Below are 21,007 nucleotides of genomic sequence, written 5' to 3'. Positions count from 1 at the left end.
GCCATGATAAATTGGCCTTAGTATCCAAAATTGCCCTTAGTGTTGGGTGGGGTGACTGGGTTATGGGGATAGGGTTGAGGTGCTAACCTTAGGTAGAGTGCTCTTTCCAAGAGCCAGTGCAGACTCGATGGGCCGAATGGCCTCCTTCTGCACTGTAAATTCTATGATCCTATGATCACTGGCCTGTTGTGAGCAATGCCACAGAGCATTTGCTAGTATTTATGTCTGGTGCTTTTACTAAGACTGGTGCTCATTCACAGCCTGGAGTTTGTCAATATTGCTGCCGTTTTGTGTGGATCTTGCCTAATTCTAAGGTCACGCTCAGCAATATTCTGCATGCTGTGCCAGTGATTAGATACGGATATGCAGCTCCTGCATATAACAGCAATGCTGCTATGGAGCAGTTACCAAGTAGGGATCTGGAAGGAGGAGAAAAGTAAACTTACAGGATGATTAATTATATTAAACACTCCAGTTAATAAAAGGTAAAACCTTTATACAATGTAAAAAGATCCACAGATTTCAATAGCTTGTGGCTATAAGGGCATAATGGGTCCAGTGTGGTCAATCAACTACAGTGTGCACTTTCTGTATTGCTTCAAAGCAACTGAGTGCTATTGTTGAAAATCTTTCTGGGTCAGTTAGAGACTAATTGCACTTAGGCAGTTTATTGTTTTCAAAGTCGTAGGTATTAACTTGGATATTCCTCCTCTTTGATACTTTGTTATCTCATTAATAATGATTCTTGGGGTGGAGTACGAAAGTGTAACTCTGGGTATCACAGCATTTAAAATGAACAACTGGCCTTGCTTCAACTGCTGTTTGTAGGAGAGAGTTCCAAACCTCTACCACCCTTTGAGTGAAGAAGTGCTTCCTAACTTCTCTCCTGAACGGTCTAGCCCGTTTTAGAATCCCCAAATAGTGGAAATAGTTTGTCTTTATTAACCTTGTCTTTTCCTGTTAATATCAATAGCATCATGCTGATGTTACTGGACTCGCAATATAGAGGCCCAGATTCATTGTCTGGAGGCATAGAAACATAGAAGATAGGAGCAAGAGGAGGCCATTTGGCACTTTGAGCCTCCTCCACCATTCGCCACGATCATGGCTGATCTTCCAACTCAATAGCCTAATCCTGCTTTCTCCCAATAACTCTTGATCCCATTCGCCTCAAGTGCCATATCTAGCCGTCTCTTGAAGTAATTCAATGTCTTAACCCCAACTACTTCCCGTGGTAATGAATTCCACAGGCTTCACTCTTTGGGTGAAGAAATGTCTCCTCATCTCTGTCCTGAATGGTCTACCCCAAATCCTCAGACTGTGACCCCTGGTTCTGGACACACCCACCATTGGGAACATCCTCCCTACATCCACCCTAGCTAGTCCTGACTGAACTCCAGTGAAAACAATCTTAACCTAGTCAATCTCTCCTCACATGTCAATCCCACCATCCCCGGTATCAGCCTGGTCAACCTTCGCTGCACTCCCTCACGAGCAAGAACATCCTTCCTCAGAAAAGGAGACCTAAACTGCACACAGTATTCTAGGCGTGGCCTCACCAAGGCCCTATATAATTCAACAATACATCCCTGCTCCTGTACTCGATACCTCTCGCAATGAAGGCCAACATGCTATTTGCCTTCTTTTTTTTATAAATGTTTTTTATTCAGTTTTCATGTTTTATATTGAACAAATTACAAATTGTTAGAGAGAGAGAAAAAAAAAGAACACGCAAAAATTAACATATATATTTACAGGTGAGCATCTTCGTAGTAATAACTGTGGCCTCCCCCTTTTCGCCGGCATACATATTTTACATTTCCCAACATGTTTATTGGCATTTATTTAGTTTGGTTTTGGGCCTTAGCTAGCCATCAAACCCCCGTAACGAGCCCGTAGCCCCCCCCCCCCCCCCCCCCCCCCCCCGCCCCACCGGCTACCTTCCCCCGACTATTCTTCCTCTTGTACGTTGGCCACAAAAAGGTCCCGGAACAATTGCATGAATGGCTCCCACGTTCTGTGGAAGCCGTCGTCCGACCCTCGGATGGCGAATTTGATTTTCTCCATTTGGAGAGAATCCGAGAGGTCGGACAGCCAGTCTGCAGCTCTGGGCGGTGCTGCTGACCGCCAGCCAAACAGGATTCTACGGCGGGCGATCAGGGAGGCAAAGGCAAGGGCATCCGCCCTCCTCCCCAGGAATAGATCTGGCTGGTCTGAAACCCCGAAGACCGCCACTATCGGGCATGGCTCCACCCTTACCCCCACCACTTTGGACATAGCCTCGAAGAAGGCTGTCCAGTACTCCACAAGTCTGGGGCAAGACCAGAACATGTGGGCGTGGTTGGCCGGGCCTCTTTGGCACCGCTCACATCTGTCCTCCACCTCCGGGAAGAACCTACTCATACGGTTTCTCGTTAAGTGGGCTCTATGTACCACTTTTAGTTGCGTCAGGCTGAGCCTTGCGCACGTGGAGGTGGAGTTGACCCTATGCAGTGCTTCGCTCCAGAGTCCCCACCCTATCTCCATCCCCAGGTCGTCCTCCCATTTCCTTCTTGTTGCGTCCAGTACGGTGTCGTCCCTATCTACCAGTCGGCCATACATGTCACTACAGTTCCCTTTCTCTAGGATACTTGCGTCCAGTAAGTCTTCCAGTAGTGTCTGTCGTGGCGGTTGTGGGTACGTCCTTGTCTCCTTTCGTAGGAAGTTTTTGAGCTGCAGGTACCGTAGCTCGTTCCCCCCAGCTAGTTGAAATTTTTCTGTCAGTTCGTCCAGTGTTGGGATCCTGTCGTCCGTGTATAGGTCCCTGACTGTCAGTGTCTCCCCCCGTCCTGTCTCCACCTTTTGAAGGTGGCGTCAGTCAGTGCTGGTTTGAACCTATGGTTGTTGCAGATGGGAGCCTTGTCCGACATTTTGTTCAGGCCAAATTGCAGTTGGTTCCAGGATTGGAGGGTGGCTGTCACCACTGGGCTGCTGGAGTGTTTTTTGGGTGGGGATGGGAGTGCTGCCGTGGCGAGGGCCCGGAGGGAGGTCCCCATGCAGGAGGCCTCCTCCGCACGCACCCACTCGGCTTCTGGCTCCTGGATCCATCCCCTTACTCGCTCGGCTGCTGCCGCCCAGTGGTAGAATTGTAGATTCGGGAGGGCTAGCCCCCCCCTGGATTTTGTTTTCTGTAGGACCTTCTTTGGGATCCTAGCATTTTTACCCCCCTATACGAACGCCATATAAGTTTGTCCAGCGCTATGAAGAAGGCCTTGGGGATGTAGATCGGAATGGATCTAAACAGGAAGAGGAACCTGGGCAATACGTTCATTTTGATCATCTGGACTCTTCCTGCGAGGGAGAGTGGGAGTGTGTTCCATCTTTGCAGGTCCTTTTTTACTTCCTCCGCCAGGCTGGTGAGGTTCCATTTGTGGATCCCTTTCCAGTCATGGGCTATTTGGATCCTCAGGTAGCGGAATTTATGTCGGGCTTGTTTGAACGGCAGCCCCTTTAGTGCTGCCCCCCCCCCCCCCCCCCCCCCCCCCTGCTGGTGTACTGGGAAGATCTCGCTTTTGCTCATGTTGAGTTTGTAGACCGAGAAGGCTCCAAACTCTTTCAGGAGCGCGATAATTCCGTCCATGCTGCTTTGTGGGTCCGAGATGTAGAGGAGCAGATCGTCTGCATAGAGTGAGACTCTGTGCTCTCTGCCTCCCCTTCGGATCCCCCTCCAATTTTTTGCTGCCCTGAGCGCAATTGCTAGCGGTTCGATTGCTAGTGCGAACAGCAGCGGGGACAGTGGGCATCCTTGTCTGGTGCCCCTGTGCAGCTGGAAGTATTGGGAGTTGGTATTGTTGGCTATTTGCCTTCTTTACCACATGCTGCACCTGCATGCTTACCTTCAGCGACTGACGCACAAGGACACCCAAGTCCCGCTGCACACTTGCCTCTCCCAATTTACAGCCATTCAGGTAGTAATCTGCCTTCTTATTTTTGCTTCCAAAGTGAATAATCTCACATTTATCCAAATTAAACTGCATCTGCCATTTACTTGCCCACTCACCTAACCTGTCCAGATCATGCTGAAAGATCTCTGCATCTTGTCATCGTTCACCCCACCACCCAACTTGGTATCATCTGCAAACTTTGAGATGTTACATTTTGTTCTCTGATCCATATCATATATATTGTGAATAGCTGGGGTCCCAGCACCGATCCCTGTGGCATCCCACTGGTTACTGCCTGCCAATTTGAAAAGGACCTGTTAATTCCTACTCTTTGTTTCCTTTCTGCCAACCAGTTTTCTATCCATCTCAATACACATCCCCCAATCACATGCGTTTTAATCTTGCATTATAATCTCTTACGGGATTTTGTGACTTTGTCAAACGCTTTCTGAAAGTCCAAATATACGACATCGACTGGCTACCCCTTGTCAACTCTAGTAGTTACATCTTCAAAGAATTCCAACAGATTTGTCAAACATGATTTCCCCTTCATAAATCCATGCTGACTGTGTCTGATCCTGCCACTGTTTTCTACATGCTTCGCTGTAAAGTAGCATCGTGGTTAGCACAATTGCTTCACAGCTCCAGGGTCCCAGGTTCAATTCCAGCTTGGGTCACTGTCTGTGCGGAGTCTGCACATCCTCCCCGTGTGTGCGTGGGTTTCCTCCAGGTGCTCTGGTTTCCTCCCACAGTCCAAAGATGTGCAGGTTAGGTGGATTGGCCATGCTAAATTGCCCTTAGTGTCCAAAATTGCCTTCAGTGTTGGGTGGGGTTACTGGGTTATGGGGATAGGGTGGAGGTGTTGACCTTGGGTAGGGTGCTCTTTCCAAGAGCCAGTGCAGACTCGATGGGCCGAATGGCCTCCTTCTGCACTGTAAATTCTATGATAATCTATGATAATAGATTTGAGAATTTCCCCACGACTGATGTTAGACTATAGGTCTATAATTCTCTGTTTTCTCTCTACCTCCCTTTTTAAATATTAGAGTGGGGTGTTAGTCAGTATCCCCCCCCCCCCCCCCTCCCCACCAATCGCTTCCCTAACCCATCACCCCCTGTTATTCCAACCTCCTCCCCCATCTCCCAGGCCTTGAATTACAGCCATGTTTAAGCTTTCAAATTGACAACCTGACTGATTTCTTACTCTCTGTTTCCAGGGCAAACAAGGTCCTGAGGGGCCCCTTGGAGATTTTGGTGACAAAGGAGACAGGGTGAGTTGTTTCAAAATTGTATCTTAACCTCAGTTTGCTCCAGTGTTACTGAATGGAAAGAAAGGGTTTGTACAGCACCTGTCACAACCTCAAGACATCCTGACGGAGCTTTTGTACCTGCTGGAGTGTTTAAAAAAGTTGTCAATGCTGTAATATAAGGAAATTAATAGAGCATCTTGAGTAGTGTTGACGTAATCCAGCATTGTCACAGATCACAGTGCTCAAGCTCAACTCAAATAATATCCAGGCTTGGAGACATGGGGTGATAGCCAGTATTCTTCCCTCCCCACACCGTTCTCCAGCATAAATGTCAATGGCGAACCTGCTCTCACTCTGCCAGCTCACAGTGCAACCATCTATAGTCACTAGGCCTTAGCCACCAGAGGAAGTAGTCCTGCTCCCAAGTGCTGCACCAAATGGTCAGCAGCTCTCTGGCCTCACAGTGCCACCTGGAGTGGTGGTCACTGCTGGGACTGCATCCAGTCCCAACAAAGATTACCATTGGAGCCGGAAACTGAGGTGAGTGAGAGGGATATTGACAGAGCCAGGCTGGTAGACTCTGGTGTAGGGAGGGCTAGGCGGGGTTTGGGACATAGGTAGTCAGGCTGTGGTGGGAGGGGAAATGTGGGAATGGGGTGGAAGACCTTGGGATTGGGAAGCTTCCAATTGGCTCTGAGGGCCTGGGAAGGTGGTACCCACTCTCCCCCCCACCACCACCACCGCTTCTGTCCATCACCCACTGAAGCAGTGAAAGTTATTGGGCTTCGCACTTGATGCTGGTCTCAACCAAATAGGAGAAAACTGCAGCGGGGGCAGATGGGTGGGTGGTGCTACCAACATCACCCATGGCATTACCCCGATTACATACCCCGCCTGTCTGCTAGTCCCCGGCCTCCCCTTCACTGCCTCCTGGGGAGGAGAAAATTCAGCCAATCTGTTTAAATCCCAACATGGCAGTGGAGTAGGTTACTCTCGATCATCATTAAAGTGATGAAAGGGGTTATCAACAGTGCTATCAAGCGGCATTTACTCGGCAATAACCCGCTCACAGACACTCAGTTTGGGTTCCACCAGGGTCACTCAGCTCCTGACCTCATTACAGCCTTGGTTCAAACATGGACAAAAGAGCTGAACTCAAGAGGTGAGAGTGACTGCCCTTGATATCAAGACAGTATTTGACCGAGTATGGCATCAAGGAGTCCTAGCTAAACTGGAGTCAATGGGAATCAGGGGAAAAACTCGCCACGGTTGGAGTCATACTGAGCACAAAGGAAGATAGTTAGGACTGTTGGAGGTCTATCATAGTCCTGGGGCATCACTGCCAGAGTTTCTCAGGGGAGTGTCCGAGGCCAACCAGCTGCTTCATCAATGACCTTCCCTCTATCTTAAGTTCAGAAGTAGGAGTGTTCACTGATAATTACATAGTGGTCAGTGTCATTCACAACCTGTCAGATACTAAAGCAGTCCCTGTCCACATGCAGCAAAACCTGGACAACTTTAAGGTTTGGGCTGATAATGGTAAGTAACATTCACGCCACGCAAGTGCCAGACAATGACCACATCTAACAAGAGTACACCAGCCTCCCCTTGACATTCAACAACATTACCATTGGACTCGAACGTTAACTTTGTTTCACTCTCCACACATGCTGAGTTTTTCCAATGCTTCGCTGAATTTTCCAACTACAATCGCTGAATTCCCTACTATCAATATCTTGGGGGTTACCATTGATTAGAAGCTTACCCAAACCAACCATATAAATACTGTGGTTATAAGAGGAGGTCAGAGGTTGGGTAATCTGACTCACTTCTGGAACTTCAGGCTCACCTGCACTTAGCTGTACTGTATCCCATGTATCAACGTTCCAATTGATTTGAAGTGATTGGTTGAGTATTGCACATCATTAAAATATTTTAGTTGTAGTGTAATTTTCCTCTCAGAGCTAAGCGTCACAATCCAAGCAGAGTGTTTGTTTGTGGGGAATGTGGGCCTGAGTATAGACACCTTGGTAGACTGGTTCGCAGATCTACACTGTCAAGTGCAGATCCCCTGTGGGAGCGCAGAATTTCTTTTTGTCCACGTTGATGCCAATATACATAACAAGACCAGTGTCTCTGCTGCCATTGCTCCTCTGCTATAGCCTTTTTCTCTCTGTGAAATGTATTTTGGTGGAAATATTGTCCAATTTGTTCATCCATTTCGCTCATTTCCTGATTTCTGTCTGAAATGTCTCTTTACAGGGAGGGCGAGGGCAAAGGGGACGGCAAGGTCTCACTGGACTCAAGGGACAAAACGTAAGTCATTTTATATTTATTAATATCAATAGGCTCACAGCTGGACCTGAGTGCTGCCAATCAATGAATTATTTTTAGATGTGGACAGGTTCATTTGTTATTTGTAATGTTGAGTTGATGTTGAATCGCACAGTGCCGGGTTGTTGCTGGGATTTTGTCTCTGGTCTGAATAGAGGTAGCAGATTTCAGCCAACGCAGCCTGTGCTCAGTTAGGTTAAGCTGATGTTCCTGCTCTGATGGCTGGTATTGGATAGTACAGCTGCATGGATGGTGGGCAGAGGACTGAATCAGGCTGAGGTAATGAGACTCTCCATGGCAGAATGTTTCACTGGTATTCATTGTCATGGAGAATGGCTATTTGGGCAAGGTAGAACAGAACCACTGAGATCAATCAAATCTTCACCTCAGCTCAACACGGGGCGGATAGGAACAGGAGCACATTTTAGCCTTTCGATCTTGTTCCATCATTCAGTTAGACCACGGTTGTTCTGCATCTCAACTCTACCTGTTTGATTCAGTAATATCCTCCTAACAATGTATCAGCCTTAGTTTTGAAGTTTTCAACTGAGTTTGTCTCAGAGGCTTTTTAATGGGAGAGTTTCTGACTTCATGGTCTTTTGTGTGACAATGTGCTTTCTGGCATCGCATCTAGACAGCTCTAGTTCTATGGTTCTAACTTTTGTTCTAGATTTCAGACGACAGATTCTCCCCCCTATCAAATCGTTATAACTTAAGCATCTCAATAAATCCATCTTCTATGCACGAAGGAACATTTAGCATTAGAGTTTGTAAGGGTTAATGTGTGGGAATGTGTCAATAGCACCTCCTAGAATAATGATGCCAGCGAACACATGATGAGGAGAGGAAGAGAGCATGTTCATGGCTTCAGCAGGGTAACATCTTGTCATGCACAGCTGTACACAGTTCACTTGTATGAAGTAAGCCAGTGTTGTTTTGAACATACCAAAGTCTCAGTCACCATTGTGAAGTTTGACTAACCAATATACATCTGAATACAAGTCTAATCTATGCAACCCGCCTTGATAATTTACTCCTTTAATAGAGCGGCATGGCGGTGCTGTGCTGAGCACTGCTGCCTCACAGCACCAAGGACCCAGGTTCGATCGCAGTCCTGGGTTACTGTTGTGTGAAGTTTTCACATTCTCCCCGTGTCTGCGTGGGTCTCACCCCACAACCCAAAGATGTTCAGGGTAGGTGGATTGGCCATGCTAAATTGCCCCTTGATTGGGAAAAAAATTAAATCCTTTCATCTTGGTATTGTTGTAAAATGCCGAAAAGGGATTGCAGCATGTCATCACCAGTAAGGATCTGTGTCATGCGATCCAGTTTTTTTCACTTTTGCTTTAAGCAGAGTGCGCGCGCACAGCTCTGCTGCTGATGGCTTCCAGCTTTATGTATATTTTGTATATATCTTGATGTCTACATGCACATCATGTACCTATAATAAATGAACCCACAATGTGTTTACCCACTCCCTTGTAAGTGATTGATGCCTTTATATAATTATATCACCCATAACACATATCATGCTGGTGAATCTATGCTGCACTCCCTCCAAGGCTGGTGTCTGCTTCCTGAGGATATAGATGACCGCAGCATCACTTCCTCACTGAAAAACTGATTTGATGAGTGTTCCGCCATATAAACTTTGTATTGATGTACTCATTTTCCACACGTGGATTCCCTTTGCTTACTCTGTCCTGTGTGTTTTATTGCAGGGATTACCAGGCATCGATGGCAAGGATGGCACCCCTGGGGTTCCTGGTATGAAGGTATTTAATGGGGAAAGGATTAGACTTAGTTAGGGAACAGTTTCATTTCTCACTGGAGTTTCAGACCATAATGGGGAATCTTGGGAGGCTTGGTTAAGACAATTTCCCACTGGTATGGCGTGCACATTCGTATATACACACACACACATATATACATACACACACACACACACACACACACACACACACACAGTCAGGAGTTTTGATACAAAAATTCAACTCCAGGTGAAGCTTATCCCAGATTTTTCAGAGATAAAATTCATATTCTCAGTGCTGCTACTTGATGATTTGGACTCACCCTCTTGCTACTGACCAGTTTGGATCTCAGCAATTGCCCAGAAGCGCGAACGTCCCTGGACAATTGCACTGTGCTGGGAAGCATCCGACAGAAGAGATTTAAATTGAAAACTTCAGATGGCTCTGTCAGTTTTACATCAATAGTTACTCTGAAAGATCAAATTAACCGCTTCGAACTTAACTATTTTAAATACCTAGGCTGAGCCACGTAAGGGCCATCCCCCACATTCCAGACACGGCTCCCCTACTAATAGAAACGTAGACACAGAAAAAGAGAAAATATGTGCAGGAATAGGCCATTCGGTCCTTCGAGTGTGCACTATGATCGCGGCTGATCATGCAAATTCAGTATCCCACTCCCGCTTTCTCTCCATACCCCTTGATCCCTTTAGCTGCAAGGGCTAAGTCCAGTTCCCTCTTGAATATATCCACCAAACTGGCCCCAACAGCTTTCTGTGGTGGAGAATTCCACAAGTTAACAACTCTCTGAGAGAAGAAATTCTTCCTCATCTCAGTCCTGAATGGTTTACCTCTTATTCTTTGGCTGTGACCCCCTCGTTCTGGTATCCCCAACATCGTGAACATTCTTCCCGCATCTAGCCTGTCCAGTTCCATCAGGGTTTTTAGATGTTTTTATGAGATCCCCTCCTCATTCTTCTAAACTCCGGTGAGTACAAGCCCAGTCGATCCAGTCTTTCTTCATATGTCAGTCCTGCAATCCCGGGAATTAGTCCGGTGAACCTTCGCTGACCATTCATAGATATCATAGAACAGTACAGAACAGGCCCTTCGGCCCTCGATGTTGTGCCAAGCAATGATCACCCTACTCAAACCCACGTATCCACCCCATACCCGTAACCCAACAACCCCCCCCCCTTAACCTTACTTTTTTTAGGACACTACGGGCAATTTAGCATGGCCAATCCACCTAACCCGCACATCTTTGGACTGTGGGAGGAAACCGGAGCACCCGGAGGAAACCCACGCACACAGGGGGAGGACGTGCAGACTCCACACAGACAGTGACCCAGCCGGGAATCGAACCTGGGACCCTGGAGCTGTGAAGCATTTATGCTAACCACCATGCTACCGTGCTGCCCTATAGATGAAATGAAAATCGCTTATTGTCACAAGTAGGCTTCAAATGAAGTTACTGTGAAAAGCCCCTAGTCACCACATTCCGGCGCCTGTTCGGGGAGGCTGGTACGAGAATTGAACCGTGCTGCTGGCCTGCCCTGGTCTTCAATAGCAAGAATGTTCTTCCTCAAAGTAGGAGACCAAAACTGCACACAATACTCGAGGTGTGGCCTCACCAAGTATTACTGCAGCAAGACATCCTACATCTATACTCAAATCCTCTCGCTATAAAAGCCAGCATGCCATTAGTTTTCCTCACCACCTGCTGTACCTGCATGCCAACCTTCAGCGACTTTTCCACTATGACACCCAGGTCTCGTTGCACTTCCCCTTTTCCTAAACTGCCACCAAAATAATCTGCCTTCCTGTTTTTTCCACCAAAGTGGAAAACTTCGCATTTACCCACATTATATTGCATTTGCCAAGTATTTGCCCACTCAGCCAGCCTGTCTAAGTCACCCTGCAGCCTCTTTGCATTCTCCTCACAGCACACACTGCCATCCAGCTTAGTGTCGACTGCAAATTTGAAGATATTGAATGCAATTCCTTCGCCCAAATCATTAATGTATATTGTTTACAGCTGGTGTTCCAGCACTGAACCCTGCGGTACACCACCAGTCACTGCCTGCCACTCTGAAAAGGACCTATTTATTCCCACTCTACCAGCCAGTTCTCCATCCACGTCAATACATTACCCCCAATACCATGAGCTTTAATTTTGCTCACTAAGCTCTTGTGTGGGACCTTGCCAAAGGCCTTTTGAAAGTCCAGATACACAACATCCACTGGTTCACCTTTGTCCACTCTACTGTTCACATCCTCAAACAATTCCAGAAGATTTGTCAAGCATGATTTCCCTTTAGTGAATCCATGCTGACTTGGACTGATCCTGTCCCCACTTTCCAAATCCTCAGTTATTTCATCCTCAGTAATTGACTCCAGCATTTTCCCCACCACCAATGTCAGGCTAACCGGTCGATAATTCCCTGTTTTCTCTCTCCCTCCTTTTTTAAAAAGTGGGGTTACATTAGCTACCCTCCAATCTATAGGAAGTCTTCCAGAGTCTATAGGATACTGGAAAATGGTCACCAATGCGTCCACTATTTCTCGGACCACTTCCTTAAGTACTCTTTGATGCAGAGCATCAGGCTCTGGGGACTTGTGGCGTTTTACTCCCATCAATTTCCTCAATAGAATTTCCTGACTAATAAGGATTTCCTTCCGTTCCTCCTTCATGCGAGACTCTCTGTCCCCTAGTATTTCCAGAAGATTATTTGTGTCCTCAGTGAAGGCAGATCCAAAGTAATTGTTCCACTGTTCCACAATCTCTTTGTTGCCCATTATGAATTCACCTGATTCTAACTGTAAGGGACCTACATTTATCTTCATCAGTCTTTCTTCTCATCACATGTCTATAGACGTTTTTGCAGTTTTTATGTTTTCTGCAAGCTTACTCTTGTATTGTATTTTCCCCTTCCAAATTAAACCCTTTGTCCTTCTTTACTGAATTTTAAATTGCTCCCATTGCTGTTTTTTCTGGCCAATTTGTATGCCTCCTCTTTGGCTTTAACACTATCCCTGATTTCCCTTGTTAGCCATGGTTGAGCCACCTTCCCCATCTTACTCTTACACCAGACAGGGATGTACAATTGTTGAAGTTCATCCATGTGTTCTTTAAATGTCTGCCATTGCCTATCCACTGTCAACCTCTTAACTATCCTTTACCACCTTATCCTAGCCAATACACAGCTCATACCATCAAAGTTAGCTTTCTTTATGTTCAGGACCCTAGAGTCAGACTTAACTGTCACTCTCCATCTTAATGAAGGATTCTACCATAGTATGCTCACACTTCCCTAAAGGATGTTAATCGACAACATTGCTGATTAATCCTCTCTCGTTGCATAATTAACTCCCAGTACAATCCCAACATCCCCCCATCCCACTGTGATTCCTCTACCCCCTGACACCAGGTGCACAAGTCTTCCCCATTCATCATCCTCCAACCTGAGGGATTAAACATTTCCCCCCTCATGCTCCAGGTAAGTGGACACCATAATAGCTTCAGCTATCTTGTTTGCCTGAGCAACATGATCAAAACGCTCAGTGTAGGAGCTCCATCGCTCCAAATTTTCATCAAAGGATTCCACCACATCAAAAACTCCTGCCATTTTTCTACTAATGGCGGTTTCCCGAATGCACATTTCACAACCACATTTTCAGCAGCTACATTGAGTCTCTCACACACGAGACAACAAGCCTTTTATTTATCAGACAGCTATATAATCTGTTCTGCAGGTAGATTATCGTTACTCACGATCACCGAGCCCCTGAGTTCCCGATAGCAGTTGTCACGCCGAATAAAAAGATTAACCTTCCTTTTTCCAACTTTTCTCAGGTACATTTATTTTCCCCAGTGTCTGATCAGTGTATGTTCGTAGTCCTCATCGCCAGTTTTATGTTGTGTTTTGGGGATCTGATACTAGGGAGCCTTTACGTAGGCCCTGCCTTCTCAAACTTGCCCATCGCCTGAGGTGTGGTGATCCAAAGGTTAAACCGCCACCAGTCAGCTCCTCCTCTCAAAGGGGAAAACAGCATATTGTCATCTGGGACCAGGGAGACTTTACCTTTACTAGGGAGCACGGAGATTTAAAACAACAGAGCTTTATTTGCAGTGTGTTATCTCTTACATGGATGCTCCTCTCTCTGTCCTGTGCTGGAACTTATGATGTCACTTCCAGTGAATACATTAATACAACAGAGCTTCACGAGAGCTAAGAAGAATTAACGCAAATACAGAGCAGACTCGAACCCCACTACTGAGAGCGGACCTGCCCCCCACCCCCAACGAATGGACCTGACAACTCCCAGTAGAGGTCCCGACAATGCCCCCAAGTGGACCCGACCACCTTCCGTCCCCCCCCACATACCCCTCCCATCCTGCGGATGGACCCAACACCCCACTTACCTGGACACTTTCCTTCTCCCTGGCCTTTCAGGTTCACTGGGTCCCAGATGCTTTCTGGCAGCCAGGGAAGTATAACAGGGGTGTGACCCTCCCTAAGTTCACTGGAGGTGCACTGCGCTGTGGCCTGCAGGCACTCTTACACTGCCGGCTCCACACAACTCCCGCCAGTCTTCCAGAGCTGGTTACTGCACTTTAAACTCTTGTAATTTCAGCGAGCCAGGACTTGACACTGAGTGGAAAGCTGGGGCCCATTGTGTTCTTCTCAGAGCTTACTGTCACATATAAATTTGTTTAATCAGTAAACCTAGATACAATTATAGAATCCCCCTAACCCCAGAACCCTACCTAACCTTTTGGACACTAAGGCGCAATTTAACATGGCCAATCCACCTAACCTGCACATCTTTGGACTGTGGGAGGAAATGGGATCAGAATCACAGAATAATACAGCACAGAAGAGGCCCTTTGGTCCTTCGAGTCTGCACCAATGCATGAAAAACACCTGACCTGCCAACCTAATCCTGTTTGCCAACATTTGACCAAGAGCCTTCTATGTTACCACGTGCCACGTTCTAATCCAGGTACGTTTTAAAGGATGTGAGGCCATCCGCCTCTACCCCCTCCCAGGCAGTGCATTTCAGACCGTTACCATCCTCTGGGTAAAAAAGTTCATCTTGTACTTGTGTCCCCTCGTAACTGACCTTCAACTAAGGGGAACAGCTGCTCCCTGTCCGCCCTGTCCATGCGCCTCGTAATCGTGTACACCTCAATCAGGTCACCCCTCAGTCTTCTCTGCTCCAGCGAAAACAACCCAAGCCTATCGAACCTTGCTTCATAACTTCAATGTTCTATCCCAGGCAACATCCTGTTGAATGGCCTCTGCACTCCCTCCAGCGCAACCACATCATTCCTATAATGTGGCAACCAGAATTTCACATAGTACTCCAGTTGTGGCCTCACCAAAGTTCTATACAACTCCAACATGACCTCTCTGCTTTTGTAATCTCTGCCTTGATTGATAAAGGCAAGTGTCCATTTGCCTTTTTCACCGCCCCATTAATCTGCCCTTCTGTCTTCTCAGATCTATGGACAAACATTCCAAGCTCCCTTTGTTCCTCGGAACTTCCCAGTGTCAGGCCATTCATTGGTTACTTCCTTGTCGCATTACTCCTTCCAAAATGTATCACCTCACACTTCAGGGTTAAATTCCATCAGCCACGTTTCTGCTCATTTGACCATAAATTACTATAAATTCCTGTACCCCAAGAGACTCAACTTACTCGGCCAATCTTTGTGTCATCCACCTAACTTACTGATCCAATCCAATCCAATCCCCACATAGTCATTTATGTTGGTTTTCTAAATGGCAAATAATAGGGGACCCAGCACAGATCCCTGTGGTACGCCGTTGGACACTGGTTTCCAGTCACTAAAGCAGCCATCTGTCATCACCCTCTGTCTCCCACAGCTAAGCTGATTTTGAATCCACCTTATCAAGTTGCCCTGTATGCATTTGCGTTCTTTTTTTAAGAAAATATTTTGTTGAGGCATTTATAATTTTAACACTTTTCGACAATAACATCCAACAGAACACATAACAAAATCACCACCATTCCCGCCAAACACAAACCCCAACCAACACGACTAATAAAAGCACAGCGCCAGCACTTCCCAGCCCTCCCGCCATTGGTTTTCCTACCCTTATTCATAATTTCATCATTTCCATGCCTCCTCTTTTTTCCCCCTCCCCCCGCATCCCCTCCCCTCAATCCACCCCCCCCCCCCCCCACCCCCCCCCCCCCCCCCCCCCCCCCCCCCCCCCCCCGCGCTGACAGTCTCATTTTTCTCGTAGAAGTCGATGAACGGCTGCAACCTCCAAACGAACCCCTGTAATGAACCCCTCAAGGCAAATTTAATTTTCTCCAGCCTGAGAAACCTTGCCATGTTGCTAACCCAAGCCCCCGACTTCGGGGGCTCTGAGTTCCTCCATGCCGGTAAAATCCGTCTCGGGGTCACCAGGGAAGCAAAGGCCAAAACGTCGGCCTCTCTCACCCCCTGGGCTCCCAGGTCTTCCAACGCTCCAAAGATCGCCACCTCTGGACTCGGAGTCACCCTCCCTTGCAGGACCTCTGCCATGACGTCCGCAAATCCCTGGCATAAGTCCCTCAGCCTCAGACACGCCCAGAACATGTGTACGTGATTCGCAGGACTTCCCCCACATCGCCCACACCTGTCCCCCACCTCCTCAAAGAACCTGATCATCCGGGCCACAGTCATAAGAGCCCTGTGGATCACCTTGAATTGGATCAGGCTGAGCACATGACGAGGACGCATTAACTCTTCGCAGGGCCTCCTCCTAGAATCCAGCCTCCAACTCCCCCCACCCCCCCAACTATTCTTCCCATTTTCTCTTCACCTCCCCTATTGGGGCTCCCTTCCATTCCATCAGCTCCTTATAGATCTCCAAGATCGTCCCCTCCCCAACTCCTGTTCTCCAGACCACCTTATCTTTTCTCCCCCTTTGGGGAGGCGCTGAAAGCTCGAGACCTGCCTCCGTACAAAATCCCTCACATTCAGGCACCGGAACCCGTTCCCACCTGGGAACTCAGACTCCTCCTCCAAACTTGGAAAACCCTCATCAGTAAATAGATCCCCAAATATTACGATCCCTGCCCGCTGCCACCTCCGAAACGCCCCGTCCAGCCCCCCCCCCCCCCCCCCCCCCACGGAACAAACAAATGGTTATCGCATATCGGTGCCCACACCGACACCCCCTCCAAACCCCTGTGCTGCCATCACTGTCCCCACACCCTCAGGGCACCCACTACTACTGGGCTTGTGGCGTTCAGAGTCGGCGAGAATGGCGTAGGTGCTGTTAACAGCCATACCAGCCTCCCCGAACAGGCGCCGGAATATGGTGACTAGGGGCTTTTCACAGTAACTTCATTGAAGCCTACTCGTGACAATAAGCGGTTTTCATTTTTTCATTTCATTTCAATGCCCTCAAACCCTTACAGGATGCCGCATCCCATACCGGCCCCTCCCCAACCACCCATTTCCTGACCATCAATATATTCGCTGCCCAGTAATAGTTAATAAAGTTCAGAAGTGCCAGCCCCCCTTCCCCACGCACCAGCTCCAGCAGCACCTTCCTCACCCGTGGGAAATTACCTGCCAAAATAAATCCTGAAATTACCCTATTCATCCTCCTAAAAAAAAAACGCTTCGGGGATAAAAATTGGGAGACACTGAAAAACAAACAGCAACCTCTGGAGGACTGTCATTTTCACAGTCTGTACCCTCCCTGCCAGAGACAGCGGGAGCACGTCCCACCTCCGAAAGACCCCCTTCATCTGCTCTACTAGCCTACCCAGATTCAATTTGTGGAGCTGTCCCCATTCCCGTGCACCTGGATACCTAAGTACCTAAAGCTCTCTCCCACCACCTTGAATGGCATCTCCCCAATCTCCTCCCCTGCCCCCTTGCCTGGATTGCAAAAACCTCACTTTTGCCCATGTTCAATTTATACCCCGGGAACCGGCCAAATTCCACCAGTATCCCCATAACCCCTCCGATCCCCCCCCCCCCCCCCCCCAATGGGTCTGATATACATAAGAGCAAATCATCCGCATAGAGCGAGACCCTGTGCTCCACCCCCCCCCCCCCCCCCCCCCCGAACTATCCCCTGCCAGATCTTCAAAGCTCGCACAGCCATTTCCAAAGGCTCTACGGCCATGGCAAACAGCAGTGGGGAGAGTGGACATCCCTGCCTCGTCTCCCAGTACAGCTGCAAATACTCCAACCTCACCTGATTCATGCACACGTTTGCCACCGGTACCTGATAAAGCAACCAGTCCACAAATCCCTGCCCAAACCTGAACCGTCCGAGGACCTCCCATAAGTATCCCCACTCCACCCAATCAAAGTCCTTCTCTGCGTCCATAGCCACCACCACCTTAACCTCGTGCCCCTCTGTCGGCATCGTGATAACGTTCAAGAGCCTCCTAATATTGGTCGCCAGGTGCCGCCCCTTAACAAACCCTTTCTGATCTTCCCCTATTAACTCTGGGACACAATCTTCGATCAGTGTGGCCAGGACCTTTGCCAGCAGTTTGGCATCCACATTCAATAGCGAGATTGGTCTATATGACCCGCAGTTTTCTGGGTCTTTGTCCCGCTTCAAATTGAGAGAGATCGCCACCTGCGACAACACCTTACCAACGGCGGTCCCAGCACCCCAAAAACATCGTATAAAATTCCACCGGGTATCCGTCCGGTCCCGGGGCCTTACCCGATTGCATCGCCTCCAGCCACCCTATTACCTCCTCAAGCCCAATTGGGGTCTCCAGGCCCTCTACCAGCTCCCAGTCCACCTTCGGGAACTCCAGCCTTCCCAAAAATCCCCTCTTCTCCCGTTGGGGGTTCGGATTTGTACAGCAAGTAGAAAGCTCGAAACACTCCATTCACCCCAGACGGATCCAAGATCACCTTCCCCTCTGTATCTCTCACTTTCCTGATCTCTCTCGCCACCTCCTGCTTCCTCAACTGATGCACCAGCATCCTCATCGCCTTTCCCCCGTACTCATATACCGCCCCTCTCACCCTCCTCAGCGAACCCGCCGCCTTGCCTGTGGATAGGAGACCAAATTCCAAATGTAGCCTCTGGCGTTCCTTCAAAAGCCCTTCTTCTGGGATCTCTGCATACCTCCTATCTAGTTGTAGGATTTCTCCCACCAGCCTCTCTATCTCCACCGGCTGTACCTTCTCCTTGTGTTTTCATATAGAAATAAATTCCCCCGAGAACTGCCTTCAGTGCGTCCCAGACCGTTACGTACCCGCTGACACCTCCCCCGTATCGTTGATCTTTATATACTCCTGATGTGGAGATGCCGGCGTTGGACTGGGGTGAGCACAGTAAGAAGTCTTACAACACCAGGTTAAAGTCCAACAGATTTGTTTCAAACACTAGCTTTCGGAGCACTGCTCCTTCCTCAGGTGAATAGGGTTTATATACCCCAGATGGCTTCCCTCACCCGCTCACACACCTCCTTCCCTGCTAACAGTCCCACAGCCAACCTCCATTGTGGGCGCTGGGCCCTTCCTTTGCTCACTCGCAGGTCCAGCCAATGCGGGGCGAGGTCCAACACCACTATTGCTGAATATTCAGCATCTATCACCTCTGCCAGCAGTGTTTAATCCAGCACAAAGAAATCTTTTCGGGAGTACACCTTGTGCACATGGGAGTAGAGCGAAAATTCTTTCCTCCTCGGCCTCTCAAATCATCACGGATCGACCCCCACCATGTGCTCCATGAACCCCTGAAGTTCCTTCGCCACAGCTGATGCCTTCCCCGACCTAGGGCTCGACCGGTCCAGGCTTGAGTGGAATACTTGCCCAACCCTTCCCTTCCTCAACCTGATCCTATCCCCCACCTTCAGATATGCCTCTTGCAGGTGGCCACATCCACCTTTAGTCGTCTCAAGTGTGCGAACACACAGGCCCTCTTGACCGGCCTATTCAAACCTCGAACATTCCACGTAACCAGCCTGGTCGGGGGGCAACCCTTCCCTGGACGATCAGCCATAGCCCCTGTTGGGCCAGCCTCCAACCCGTGCTCCATACCTCCCTTGGCCCATCCTCGGGCGCCCACCATCATCAACCCTTTTCCTTCTCCTATCCCACCTCCCCTTGCTAAAGTTCAGCTCACCCCCCACTATGCTTCTGTGAATACGCCCACCCAGCTAGCCTGACAGCTCCCACCCCTGCACCTAGCATCCTACCCCTCACTGATTTCCCCCCCCCCCCACTCAAACATTAGTGCAAACAATCAATAGGAACAGGAAAAAAGAAACCAACCCCCATCCCTTGATAAAGAACAAAAAATTAAAACTGAACTGAAGCCAAAAACAAGGGAAAAAAGAAATTGCCCCGAACAAAAGTTTGTGCAGAGGCATCACAACTCCTCCACCAAAGTTCAAGGTCCATCTTCTCCTGCCAGACAATTGTCTCTCATAAACTCCGCCACCTCCTCCGAAGATCCAAAATACAGCTCCCGGCCCCCATAAGTCACGCATAGGCGTGCCAGGTACAATAGTCCAAACTTCACCCCCTTGCAGAGGGCCACCTTGACCTTATTAAAACTTGTCCTCTTCCTGGCCAGCTCTGCACTCAGGTCCTGGTACACGCAAATCTCACTGCCCTCCCAGGCGCAGATCCTCGTCTGCCTGGCCCAACTTTTGACTTATCAAGGAACTGGTGCAGCCGCACCAACATCGTCCTTGGCGGCTCATTCCCCTGGGGCCTCCTCAACAATACCCAGTGCGCTCGGTCCACCTCCAACGGCCAGTCAAACGCACCTTCACCAAGCAGCTTCTCAAGCATCTTACCCACGTATGCGGCAGCATCGGCTCCTTTGCACCCCTCCAGCAGACCCGCAATCCGAATATTCTGCCTGCGTGACCAGTTCTCCAAGTCCTCCACCTTCTCCTCCACCACGTCTGGTGGCCCCATCTTCACTGCCTTCGAGGCGAACTGTTTGTCATGTACCCCCATCAGCTCCTCCAACTTTTGGATTGCCTGACCGTGGGCCGCCAGCCTCGTCTCCACGTGGTCAACCACCGCCTTGATCAAGTCCACCGCCTTGGTCAGGTCTTCCAGACTTTCCTCTCGTTGCTGGGTGAACTTCTTATTCAAGAAGCTCATCAGCTGGTCCGTTGACCATTGAGCCGACAGGGCCTCTCCATAAACTAGAGGGTCAATCTCCTCTACTCACACTCCTACACCTTTTTCCGTCTCATTTACACTTGAAATCCATGGGAAAAGCCTAAAAAAGACTGCCACAAGCAGGAGCTACCAAATGTGTGACCACTCACTCCATGGCTGCCACTGGAAGCCCTGCAGTTGCATTCTTAATAAATCTCCCATGTGGGGCCTTGTCAAAGGCTTTGCTGAAATCCATGTACACTCCATCAACTACACGATCCTCATCTGAACACCTGGTCACATGATCAAAAAATTCATTCAAATTTGTTAGCCATGACCTCCCTCTGACAAAGCCATGCTGACTATTCCTGATCAAACCTTGCCTCTCCAAGTGGGGCTAGATTCTCTCCTTCAGAATTTTCTCCCATAGTTTCCCTACGACTGATGCAAGACTCACTGGTCTGTAGCTCCCAGGCTTATCTCTGCAACCGTTTTTAAATAGTGGGACACACTAGCTGTTCTCCAGCCCTCTGGTACCTCCCCTGAGGCCAGAGAGGAATTAAAAATTTGTGTCAGAGCCCTGCAATCTCCTCTTTCACTTCCCACAGCAGCCTGGGGCAC

At 48.7% G+C, this 21,007-nt stretch overlaps 1 protein-coding gene across 2 annotated transcripts in view; it reads left to right on the top strand.

Annotated features, from left to right (window-relative positions):
• Window positions 1-21,007, top strand: part of col9a2 (procollagen, type IX, alpha 2) — a 202,525-nt gene that overhangs the window by 92,535 nt on the left and 88,983 nt on the right. For both annotated transcript variants that reach the window (XM_038801996.1, XM_038801988.1), the window contains 3 exons: window positions 5,141-5,194; window positions 7,436-7,489; window positions 9,229-9,282. In XM_038801996.1, the coding sequence (XP_038657924.1) occupies window positions 5,141-5,194; window positions 7,436-7,489; window positions 9,229-9,282 (162 nt within the window). The remainder of the gene's footprint in view (window positions 1-5,140; window positions 5,195-7,435; window positions 7,490-9,228; window positions 9,283-21,007) is intronic.

This window comes from Scyliorhinus canicula, chromosome 1 (genome assembly GCF_902713615.1).
Source record: "Scyliorhinus canicula chromosome 1, sScyCan1.1, whole genome shotgun sequence".
Classification (NCBI taxonomy): domain Eukaryota; kingdom Metazoa; phylum Chordata; class Chondrichthyes; order Carcharhiniformes; family Scyliorhinidae; genus Scyliorhinus; species Scyliorhinus canicula.
The sequence above is the reverse complement of the archived record's forward strand: the minus strand, read 5'-3'. Positions and strand labels throughout refer to the sequence as shown.